This window comes from Hydractinia symbiolongicarpus, chromosome 2, assembly GCF_029227915.1.
Source record: "Hydractinia symbiolongicarpus strain clone_291-10 chromosome 2, HSymV2.1, whole genome shotgun sequence".
NCBI classification, from domain to species: domain Eukaryota; kingdom Metazoa; phylum Cnidaria; class Hydrozoa; order Anthoathecata; family Hydractiniidae; genus Hydractinia; species Hydractinia symbiolongicarpus.
This window is the reverse complement of record NC_079876.1, coordinates 30,815,815-30,828,198: the sequence shown is the minus strand read 5'-3', so window position 1 is coordinate 30,828,198 and position 12,384 is coordinate 30,815,815. Positions and strand designations below refer to the sequence as shown.

At 34.7% G+C, this 12,384-nt stretch overlaps 1 protein-coding gene and 1 non-coding gene across 2 annotated transcripts in view; one reads left to right on the top strand and one right to left on the bottom strand.

The window, feature by feature from the left end:
- Positions 1-791: 791 nt before the first annotated feature.
- The window catches only part of LOC130630617 (guanine nucleotide exchange factor subunit RIC1-like), a 68,836-nt gene continuing 57,243 nt past the window's right edge, over positions 792-12,384 (bottom strand). Inside the window, exons 11-34 of the mRNA XM_057444180.1 lie at positions 12,230-12,272; positions 11,873-11,998; positions 11,523-11,723; positions 11,184-11,294; positions 11,024-11,113; positions 10,750-10,918; positions 10,186-10,293; positions 9,850-9,965; positions 9,488-9,616; positions 8,914-9,004; positions 6,656-6,777; positions 6,536-6,582; positions 6,215-6,339; positions 5,841-5,983; positions 5,503-5,589; positions 5,191-5,275; positions 4,577-4,778; positions 4,048-4,152; positions 3,819-3,971; positions 3,265-3,395; positions 2,859-2,987; positions 1,988-2,162; positions 1,682-1,873; positions 792-1,116 (exon numbers count right to left, since the gene is read on the bottom strand). Coding sequence (XP_057300163.1) covers positions 876-1,116; positions 1,682-1,873; positions 1,988-2,162; positions 2,859-2,987; positions 3,265-3,395; positions 3,819-3,971; positions 4,048-4,152; positions 4,577-4,778; positions 5,191-5,275; positions 5,503-5,589; positions 5,841-5,983; positions 6,215-6,339; positions 6,536-6,582; positions 6,656-6,777; positions 8,914-9,004; positions 9,488-9,616; positions 9,850-9,965; positions 10,186-10,293; positions 10,750-10,918; positions 11,024-11,113; positions 11,184-11,294; positions 11,523-11,723; positions 11,873-11,998; positions 12,230-12,272 — 3,121 coding nt within the window. The 3' untranslated portion in view covers positions 792-875. The remainder of the gene's footprint in view (positions 1,117-1,681; positions 1,874-1,987; positions 2,163-2,858; positions 2,988-3,264; positions 3,396-3,818; positions 3,972-4,047; positions 4,153-4,576; positions 4,779-5,190; positions 5,276-5,502; positions 5,590-5,840; positions 5,984-6,214; positions 6,340-6,535; positions 6,583-6,655; positions 6,778-8,913; positions 9,005-9,487; positions 9,617-9,849; positions 9,966-10,185; positions 10,294-10,749; positions 10,919-11,023; positions 11,114-11,183; positions 11,295-11,522; positions 11,724-11,872; positions 11,999-12,229; positions 12,273-12,384) is intronic.
- On the top strand, positions 1,368-1,487 carry LOC130630751 (U4atac minor spliceosomal RNA). The gene has a single exon (XR_008982120.1). It is a non-coding gene; the product is annotated as a U4atac minor spliceosomal RNA (small nuclear RNA).

Genomic DNA, 12,384 nt, shown 5'->3' with positions numbered 1-12,384 from the left:
AAACCTGAAAAAGGCATTCCTTATTTGCAACCTGGTACCGCCCCAATGTGTCAGAAAGAAAAAAGGATCCTGGTGACAAGGTTAACACTCAATCGTACGCCGTGCTTAATTCTTGTGCGCCTCAAAAAATCAAACCGAATTCATTTACTAATTTAGATAAATTACTGAAAATAAACATTTTGAAGGCAGAGGGTAGTTCGACAAGCCAAGCTATTGTTATTCCGAATATTTATCCAGGATAGCCACTTCAGTGTTGGAAGACTTATCATGTGGGTCCTGTGTTCTACATACATACATTGGGTGTTCTGCACCTGAATTGCCTACCCAGTTTTCTTTCATGGCATGGATTAAGTCGGGGTTGTGGGCCGAACCACGGACCCTGTAATTGTTTCTTTTACACGAACAAAAAGGGATTGGGTGTGTTAGGAAGGTAAATATTTCAAGGAAAAGTTTATTCGGTTTTGAGTAATCCTCCTACTATGCCAAGATGTAAGCAATTGTATCGAGGTTTAGATATGTAAAATGATTTCGCTCTGACACAGTAAAGTCCTTTTAGCACGCACGAAGTCAAAATCCTTTCGACTTTTTTTTTTAATTGCCACTGTAAGTGCTGCAATGTTCAATGACGTAATTTCATGATTTTGAACAATGAATTTGCTCGAATCAGAACCATTTTTAATTTGTCCGCGCATTTTTATTATTATTGGACATTGTGCTGCTTTAGGGACGACCGCGGCGATCACAGTTGTCGGGCGTGCCCCATCTTAGACCTGAAGAATTGGAACATGGACTCTGACGTCATTAATTTATTTCTACATATTATACAATTTATTGCTTAAAAAAATTAGAAAAATAATGTACGATTGTAAAAAGTTTCACATGATGTTACATTCACTACTTTCTTCTTCCTCGTTGATATTTTTCTCTTCTTCTTCACCCTCAGATGTTATCTTTTCCGAATCTGAGGTCAGTTCGCTCTCTTGTGACGGCTTACGTGGCGAACTAACAATTTCGTCGTCTGGAGTATTTGAAGATTGTATTGTTTCGGCTGCTGTAGAGTTATACAACGTTTCGCAATTTGCTATGATGGTATTTAAAATGGGTTGGTAGGCGGGGCTAAAGATTAGAGACAAATCATTACATATTTTAATTGTCACGCGCATGCGCAAAAAAATACAATTCGATATGCGCAGTAGATTAAAACCTTTACCACATTCTGTGCCAAGTTAACAAAACTAAAACATGAATATTGATGCCAACCAAAAAAATGTTTATCGTTATTTTTAAATTTCCCGTAAACCAAATACAAGCCACAAGTAGAAACAAACCACTCTGCCATATAACGTTTAGATGAACGATTAAAACACAACGTCCTTATCGAGGGCAGTTTTGATGGGACAATGAACGTTTAGTGAGGCCCGTCTTGCTGACACCCCGAATACAACAAGTAAACCCTACCTGAAAAGGTTTGGGTAATTTTTGGAACCTCTTTTTAAGAGGACAAACATAAAGACGGAAGTGAGCTGACCGTAAAGTGCAATATCCTGTAAGGCAGAGAATTGTTTTATATGATTGTTCCAAAAAACATGAAAACATCGTTCACGGTTCCTTTGCTTAAGAAATTTCAACCTGACAACTCACAGACGGGGCGAATTGTCAGGTTTAAGAACAAAAAACTAACCACTTCTGTTCAAGCCATTCATACAGTTCGTGTAGCAAAACAAGTAAGTTATCCAGCCTCGATTTCGTGAGATCTTTGAAAGATGCAACTTTTTCAACGACTTCGTTAAATCGAGGCAAATCAAACAACATTAACGCTATCACGATAACCCAGTCCAAACATCGCGCTTCCATAAATAACTTCAACATGTACCTGTGGAGATATACAAAGAAGAAATACTATGATCATTATTAAAAAACAGTAAAATGTAGCAGTTTTCACGAGTTAATTGTCCGGTGCAGCGAGACTAAACATTGTAAACATTACTTAAGTTTGGCTTGCGATTTTGGCGGTCCAGCTTTTTTTGATTGAAGTAAGGCTTTTTTCATCTCGTTTAAATTTTGAAACGGCGTTTCTATGGCTTCATTACCGACTTCATCCAACGTCATAAAGGAACATGTGTCCGATATTTGTTCGGTGCCAGTAGCAACACTGACGTCATCTAAACAAAAGCGAAAACATTTGTCGTGTACACACGGGAAAGCTGTGTTACTTTTATAGAGGCCTTCACATGAGATGAGATTTCAAACCGCGATGAAGTTTAGTCATGTTTACATAGGTATATCAAAGTTACTCAATCTACACATGCGTCATTATACGCATTAAACAGATGCCAGCACATCAACAATACTTTTAAACTTTTATGACGCCCAACCGTATTTTTTTAAAATATCTTCATCCAAAAAAAATAATATAAAATTAGTATCAAGTAAAAAACAAAAAACGTTTAAAAAACATACCAGAACTGAATAATGCGGTATGCAAAGCAATACAAAGTAGTACACAGTAGTACAAAGTAGTAAAAACTAGTATAAAGCAGTACAAAGTAGTACAAAGTAACACAAAGCAGTATAAAGCAACGCAAAGCAGTAGAAGGTAACACAAAGCAGTATAAAGCAACACAAAACAGTATAAAGCAACACAAAGTAGTACAAAGCAGTACAAATAGTACAAAGCAGTAAAAAGCAACACAAAGCAGTGCAGAGTAGTACAAAGCAGTGCAAAGTAGTACAAATCAGTAAAAAGCAACACAAAGCAGTATAAAGCAGCACAAAAGCGGCTCACAAATTAAACAACTACAGCCGGCTAAAGCAGGCAGAAAAAGGAAGTTTTCCTTCAAACACAAAAACATACAAACCTCTTTCAGTATGCAAGTGAGCTTCTATGTAGTCACCTGTTGTGTTTGGGTAACTGAGGTCACTTCCCAATGGACTCGTAGGGGTAGCAATACCATGTGGTATGCTTAATCGGTTGTTGTCTTTTTGAGCTAAACACATACAAAATACTACACATATTTACAGGAAATTCAAGGTGAGAAATGATGTTATGTGGTAGAGTTTTTCTAAATTTTGTTTCAAGATGTTTGAGACCAAATATCATGGATTAATTATTAACTTACGATGTCATATCGTTTCTACAAAAAATTGATAACATTATGCGTCTGTTATCAATAAAACTACAAAATATTGGGCACAGTTGTCTGCATGGTGCTTATTTTGCGAGTGTACTCATTAGAGCACTGCTTTAAGGGGACAGGAACTTACCTAGCAGACTTTGACTTCGCAAGTACAGAGCGTGTTCATTCACAGATTCCAAAGTTGGATAAGGCCAATCAAACTGTTCATGTAAAGACGACAATGAATCTATAAAACTATCGATATTGACTGCACGAAACCTATCAACGAAATAAAGGATACGTTGAGAAATGATTTTAGAATCTACAAAACAATAGGCAATTTTGCTTTCTGCATCGACGCAAGAGAAAATTAACACAATTTTTTTAGCTAAAGGTACAAGAGGTTAGCAATCACACGTGATATGCGATCCTCTTTCACGAGGGCCCCACTTGTTAAAGCCGGTCCTTTTCGCACAGGTTCTAAAGGGCGGTAGTATTTGTAGCGCACTAAAAATAAAGTTTTTGGTTCAAATAACGCCCATACCCGTTTGTGTGCGTGCACGAGAAAAAGCCGTGCTACCAATACACGAAATAGCGAATTCGACATATTTTTATTCACTCTGTTGTGACGAGCAAATTCCCATGAGCGAAAGAAGTAGCTGCAAGCAGGTACGGGCGAATTCACTTAAAGAACGTCCTCACCTTTCTTTGGTTAACCAAGGTACAATATCAAATTCTAAGTGACTTGTAAATAAGCCTAAATCTTTTATAGAATAACTGCATAATAACTTTCTTGCATGGCGACTTAGTATCATCTCTGTGTAGAAGTGCTCACAAGACTCCACTGTAACCGGTCTAAATATAGAACAGTGACGTCATAGTCGATGACGTAGAGGCTAAAGATCATGCAAAGCAACAGATGTTTACATACTTAGATGGAGATGAGAATTTCTCGTTACTTTCACGTTTTCCCAACTTCAAATTGACTGGTCGTTGTTTTTCTTTCACTGAGCTACCTCTCTCTTTTGTGTTGATGCTGAAACATACACACAAGCATCTTGAAACTTATTCGGGGTGTTACTTGTTTGGGGTGAGCGTCAAGGGAATTTCAAGTTTCAAGTTCTCAAGTTTTTAACTTCATATTTTTTAAACAATAACTTCGCACTCATTTTATGATGCCATCACATTCACAACAATCAGACCTGGTGTTCCGTGTTCCGTCTATTTTTTATTTTTTAGGTGTTACCATCTCTAATTTATAATATAACTGTATTAGTAGGATTGTCAAGTTCAAGCTCAATATATTTTATTCTACTCTTTTACCCAGGCGAAATATCAAATGCAGGTTTTTTGAAGTTATAAATAGGCTAAAAATAAGTAATAAAAATAATCGTACGATATTTTATCTTAAACAAAATTTTCCTTCGCGTTTGAAATTGGCGCATGCGCATTGGACATACCTGGATGTTCTTGAATGAGAATTAGCAGGTGGTATACTTGATCTCGATGATTGTCTTTGTACTGGTAGCCTCACTGGAGCTGACATTGAATCATCAAGATTAACAGATGATAAGTTTAAACTCGTGGACATGTTTTGATGAAAAGATGTTTTGTGACCGAAGTATAAGGGCGTTCGCGGTGGAGATTCGTTGTCGCCTTGTCCTGAATGAATAAAATAAACGACGCTATCACATTGAATAATCCGTACGAATAGTAGAGTTCTTACAAATATGATTTTATCTCTACGTGAATCTTTATCATGGCACATGGCACCGTATTATTCATTCTCAACAGAGAATTCGTCTGCGGTTCCCAGTTCTGGGGACCGCGGATCGAATCTCGGTCACGGCCAGGCAGTATGCTAGTGATGAGCAAAGAAGTTCTTACAAATTTTATTATATCTGTTTGTTTCTCAATGTTCAATAGGACAACGAAAAATTTGCTCGCTCAACCGAAGAACTCGTTTTGTAGTTAATTGTCTGTTTTAATATTAACGAATTATTTTAGACCCCTTTTTGAACTAAGGCGAATACAACCAAATATTTTCAATAAATAAATCAACTACAACGCTTACCGATTGCTCGTAGGAACCGAACAAGGTCTTTTGCCAGCTGCCATTTATGCTGTTCCAACGCTGTTTCTAATAGCAACGTTGCATGCTAGATAAAAAGATAGAATTTTTTTTATGCCATGAACCTTGTTTTCTTGACAACGTAAATGTATGTAAAACATATGAAGAGGCTATAAGCAAAATTTTAGAGATATTTATATATCAAGGCTTCATGAAGAGAATAACGGATAGACAAATTCTCTAAGGTCACCTGGTCTGATGCTGGAAGACACCCTGATAACTGTTTTTTATAACCTTTTAATAAAAACATGCTACCTGTCTACTAGTTGCTGGAGTTTCCAAATTTTGAATCACTAGAAGATACGAGGCTGCCGTCTCAAGTTTTCCCGTTGAATGACAACTCTAAAAAAACAAAATGTTACAGTTTTATAATCTGGATAAAAATGCAGCAGTGGATTACTTTAAGGTTGGCAAAAACAACAATGATGGTGAGTTAAAAGATAAAAATAGGCCTATCTTTGTTTCGTTGCAAAACAATACTAAAAAATCTAACACAACATAGGATTTATATCATCTAATGGATATTTATATACAGTCAAAATAAATATTAAAAAAAAATAAAAAAAATGACGAATTCGAGATAAGAAACTTACTTTGAACAAGTCAATTGGATTTCCAACAACTGAAAATAAATGGTTCCAAAGGGCAACTTCAGTCTTTCTTGCGCAATGGCAAACTGTTTCAAGAAACTGTGGAAATTCTTGAATGAATGCAACAATGCGTGGCAACAAGGGATCTATGGTGCAAATACGTTAGCAACAGTATAAAGAAGTGACAGCAGCAAACATATTCTCAATAGTGTTATTTTTAAATCTTTGACTTTTAAATTTGATACTTCAAAGACAGTCCTGTTTCGGGACGAAAATGGATGGTTCTGATTGATTCTCTTTATACAGACAAATATAGTGGCATAGGACAATCAATGAATCAATCAATGAATCAAAAAAATAACCAACCAAGCTCTTACCTGGTATAGGGTTAGAAGCAGTGGCCTCTTTCTCCAACACTTCGTGTAGCATGAGTTCAAGTACATGAGTGAAATATGGAAGATTGGTGCAACTTCTAGCTATGTCCAAAGCATGCACACCAAGGCTGAAATAAAAATGCAAAAAATAGAACAAAAAAACGTACCTACTAATTAAGTTGCGACACACTTATAAAAAGCTAAAAACCTAAAAGGTTTTCGAATCTCTTTTAGACGGATCCATGACAGCAGGATCAATACAACCTGAAGTTTCCGAATTACAAATGTTTTAAAAGTTTTTTAAAACAAGGCAAAAACACTTACTTTCTTCTTAAAAGTTGCTTCAAAATTTGTGGTAAATAAACTTGTGTCTAAACAGAAAAAACACTTGATTAGTCTAGCGTGATCACGATATAAGACAGAAAAAGGAGTGGTCAAACTTACTGTTCTTTCTAACGTAAAGTAAGGGAAAGGCATTGAAGCACCAAAAAGAGGTGACGGTGTTAAACAATCGTCTATATCTTCGTTTCCAATTCCAATGATGACTGCATCTTCAAATAACACAGCTAAGGAGAGCAAAAACACATCAACGAGAGAAATTGTGCAGGTACTAGTTTGCAGAACAGATAGAACAAAATAACAAAAAGTTGTGCTGTCCAACAAAGGCGCAAAATAAATTTTGTGCAAGTCCCTAGTAACTTATTTGTTATTGACTCCCCACGTCAAGTGCGGTTGAGTGAGAAATCCAACACGCAAGCTTATGTAAAAGAAGAATATGTTCCGACTATACTTTCCTGGATTTTTTTTCCTTATCACATCTTTACATTGTAAATAATTTCACACAACCACACATTTAGTGAATACTCACGACAAAATTAACTGATTTCACACAACCACACATTTAGTGAATACTCACAACAAAATTAACTGATTTCACACAACATCTCATTTAGTGAATACTCACGACAAAATTAACTGATTTCACACAACCACACATTTAGTGAATACCCACGACAAAATTAACTGATTTCACACAACCACACATTTAGTGAATACTCACAACAAAATTAACTGATTTCACACAACATCTCATTTAGTGAATACTCACGACAAAATTAACTGATTTCACACAACCACACATTTAGTGAATACCCACGACAAAATTAACTGATTTCACACAACCACACATTTAGTGAATACTCACAACAAAATTAACTGATTTCACACAACATCTCATTTAGTGAATACTCACGACAAAATTAACTGATTTCACACAACCACACATTTAGTGAATACTCACAACAAAATTAACTGATTTCACACAACCACACATTTAGTGAATACCCACAACAAAATTAACTGATTTCACACAACCACACATTTAGTGAATACTCACGACAAAATTAGCTGATTTCACACAACCACACATTTAGTGAATACTCACAACAAAATTAACTGATTTCACACAACCACACATTTAGTGAATACTCACAACAAAATTAACTGATTTCACACAACATCTTATTTAGTGAATACTCACGACAAAATTAACTGATTTCACACAACCACACATTTAGTGAATACCCACGACAAAATTAACTGATTTCACACAACCACACATTTAGTGAATACTCACAACAAAATTAACTGATTTCACACAACCACACATTTAGTGAATACTCACAACAAAATTAACTGATTTCACACAACATCTTATTTAGTGAATACTCACGACAAAACTAACTGATTTCACACAACCACACATTTAGTGAATACCCACAACAAAATTAACTGATTTCACACAACCACACATTTAGTGAATACTCACAACAAAATTAACTGATTTCACACAACATCTCATTTAGTGAATACTCACGACAAAATTAACTGATTTCACACAACATCTGATTTAGTGAATACTCACGACAAAATTAACTGATTTCACACAACCACACATTTAGTGAATACCCACGACAAAATTAACTGATTTCACACAACCACACATTTAGTGAATACTCACAACAAAATTAACTGATTTCACACAACCACACATTTAGTGAATACTCACAACAAAATTAACTGATTTCACACAACCACACATTTAGTGAATACCCACGACAAAATTAACTCATTTTACACAACATCTCATTTAGTGAATACTCACGACAAAATTAACTGATTTCACACAACCACACATTTAGTGAATACCCACGACAAAATTAACTGATTTCACACAACCACACATTTAGTGAATACCCACGACAAAATTAACTGATTTCACACAACCACACATTTAGTGAATACTCACAACAAAATTAACTGATTTCACACAACATCTCATTTAGTGAATACTCACGACAAAATTAACTGATTTCACACAACCACACATTTAGTGAATACCCACGACAAAATTAACTGATTTCACACAACCACACATTTAGTGAATACTCACGACAAAATTAGCTGATTTCACACAACATCTCATTAAGTGAATACTCACAACAAAATTAAATGATTTCACACAACCACACATTTAGTGAATACCCACGACAAAATTAACTGATTTCACACAACCACACATTTAGTGAATACTCACGACAAAATTAGCTGATTTCACACAACATCTCATTAAGTGAATACTCACAACAAAATTAACTGATTTCACACAACCACACATTTAGTGAATACTCACGACAAATTACCTAATGGATATAACTGCAAATTAAAATGTAACATTATTCTCTTTGAAAGAAAACCAAGAGGGCGTCTTGTTGGAAATAAAGGCAGCCAAGCCTAAAAGAAGAAATACAAAATATTTTAAAGTTTACAAATAGCAGAAGTATTTATTGTTTCCCAAAATGAATAGGTGAATAGGATTTTACCCGTTTATTTCAATGCACACAAAAAGACGTAATTTTGGCTGTAAAGTAGTGTCACCAAATTTTTTTGTCATTTTTATTAAAATTTGGCTTAAACGTGAAAACTATTTTGTTTTTTCCAAAAGCTACAATAAAAGATAAAAGTTTTTGACAAATAAAAATGTCAGAAAAAGACGTTCCATTCATAACGAACCAAACAAAAAAAAAGGTTTTTGATTTTTAATTGTTGATGCAAGCAGGGGCTTATTACTGATACACGTTTCTATTATTTTTGTCAAACACAGCAATTGCTCAACGAGAGAACTGCTAAGCAGAAAGGGAAGATTCACACATTTATAGTTTCTGGCATGACTCGGCTGGGGGTTTGAACCCTCTACCACAGTCGGTAACATTATACCTGCATCCCTTGTGCTCCACAGGCCAACCAAAGCGATTCTGCTAGATGCTGTTTCGAGCTCATCGGGTTGACCATATACCAAATACTTTCAACCCAAGAAGCCAACACTACTGGTGTGAGAAACTGAATCTGAAAAATATCAGGGAACATCACACTTCAAAGTTATGTCTTTACATTTGTTGCCAATATGAAGCCTGTAAAGCTGGAATGAATCTGGTTGTATAAAAAAGTTTATTCTCTTTTTCCATATAGGTTTAGGTTACAAACCATCACAAACAAAGGAAACGATATAACCATGATTTTTATTTTTACGGTAGAAAGAAATTTTTTTTTTTATATAATATTATGTGAAATTAAAGTACTTTTTTTGAAGTTCTTTCCTCAGCTGGTTTATCCTTTTGCAGCATCAATACTCTGCCTGCAACATTTGCGATAAGTGAATGCGCTTCTTTGGTATCATTAGAATGCTCAGTGGATGCTAAAGAATATTAGAATTACTATCATTAAAGTGGACAAATCTATAATATATAATAATATAATTACAATATAAAAAGGAGTAATAACTGATAAATAACCATCAACAGTCAATTTTGCTTTTAGTCAACTCAACATCCTGAGTAGTTTGTTGTTGTTGCTGTTGTTGGCAGATAGAGATTGCATGTGTAATACAAAAGACAATGTTGTCTGAAAGCACTTACATTGTTCACTTTTCAGGCCTGTTAAACTCAGCGAAGTGACAGTGATTGGATGAATGATATAATCTATCAAAGTCGTTTCTGACAGCTTCGTAACAGATACACCTGAACCTACGAAGTGGAAAGAATAAGTAAGAGAAAATATTTTGCAGTTATAACGGAAGAGTATAAATTTTAAACCAACTAGTCATTAGCCAGCAGAAGAATCCACAGGTCCACCAGTGCTCAGATATTTGCATGTCATAATTTGTGCATCAATATTTCGTGCATTTTTGCCCCCTTGTTAGCGCAAAGTAATAAAATTACTCTGTGGAGCGTCCTAAACTGTGGCGCAACCATTTTGAACAGAATACACCTATTTTATATAAACTTCTTAAACTGAATATAAATTCTTTAAAACAGATATGGCCTATACTTTCTGGCACCTCATTTTGAGTGATTTACGCGCTATTTAAAGAAGGTATCTGATGGACTTTACATTACTTGTTTACTAAAACGAATAATCTATTATTATAATCCAAGTAATCTACTGCAAACATAATAAATATAAAGTGATTTCATTCGTACCATGAATTTTCTCATCTACCATTGCCATTCTGTAAAACGTGACGGAACAGTCAGAGCAATAAACAAGAAGTATATCATTGAATGTGTTGATCAAGAAGATTGGTGACGAGGTTTGTACACGACATGCCAGTGTCACATCAAGATTTGATGTACGGCTGTGTAATCGAACCTACAAAAAGTTAAACCAAATCTTTTTTGATCTTCATTGATCTAATAAACTACTGTTAGTTTTTAGGATCTTCAAATTACTTCTGTCTACAAAAGACCCTATCACCTCATCCAGTTCGTCTTGAATGCTATAACAACCAACAACAAGAAAATTTTGCCACCAAGTTAAACCACCACGACAAATAACATTCCGTTCCTAAAGTAAAACAAATTTCTTCAACACTTTAAATAAAAAATAATAAAGCATACAATGTATTTAGCCATACCTGTGTTTCGTTCCCAAATAGTTTCCATTTTCTTCTGGCCAATGAGAAATGAGCATAACCATGCATCCCAGCTACTGCTAGATATTTTGATGAGTCATTTATGGCTGCATACTAAATATACAAGAAATCAATGTCAAGCAGTGACTTGCTCTCCCTTTGTAGTTATAGGAATGTAATGAATGTAACAAAAATTAAAATTTTTTAAAATTCTATTGATAGTTAAAAGAACTCTACAACCTGTTTTATCTGGCCAAAACTATACTGTATAGGGATCAATGTTAAAAACACATTTCTTCTTATTTCAAAAGCAAAAAAAAAAGATAAATATTTTCTTCTTACTCTTATTGGCCAGTTCGATGTTACGTAATGTGGTGGCAATTGAAAGGTCTGCCAATGTTTATTACTGAAATGCATGCTGGGTGAATTCATTCCATTACCATTACCATCAAGCATTGCACCTTGAGTTGTTTGGAGCATAACATCCCCTGTGTTAAGATAGACGCTGTCCGCACCTTGCAGAAATAACTGCTGTCGATTGGACTAAAATAAAAACATGGAGAAAAATAATACTCAATAATAATAGACGTTTATTTTATATTTATTTCAATATAATTACATTACACTCATAATGTGAGGTATGCTTTAATAAACAAGACTTTGGTTAAAACAAACAATGAACAAATCTATACCATGCATGGGTTTACAGATAAAGCACTTTTAACAAAATTCAACTGTAAAATATCTCCTTGTGATACATCGTGATTTTCAGCATTTTTTGGAAGAAGTAGCAACTCATAGCCTTCTAAGCCCCAATCCTAAAAAAGGTAAAGCCCTGAGTTAAAATTATTTAACATCATCTATCAAAGCTTTTAAGTAAAGCTGAAATGTTGAAAAAATTTTAATACAATTTTGATAAGACATTTGGACAATAATTTATTGAAAAACGTTTCTGACATGCAAGGTGTGTCGAGAAGCACCTTTGTATACAGACTTAGTTATATACTGTACTAAGTTAGTGACATCCACAAAACAAACAGATCACCTACCATACACGCAATTGGTATTGCATCATGACGGAACACATCTCCACTGTATATACAACAAGAAAATTATTAGGATTTTGAATTTTATAGATAATAATAACACTTTTGTGATAGATTAAGCCTCATAATAAAATTTAATCAAATTATTTTATCATCAA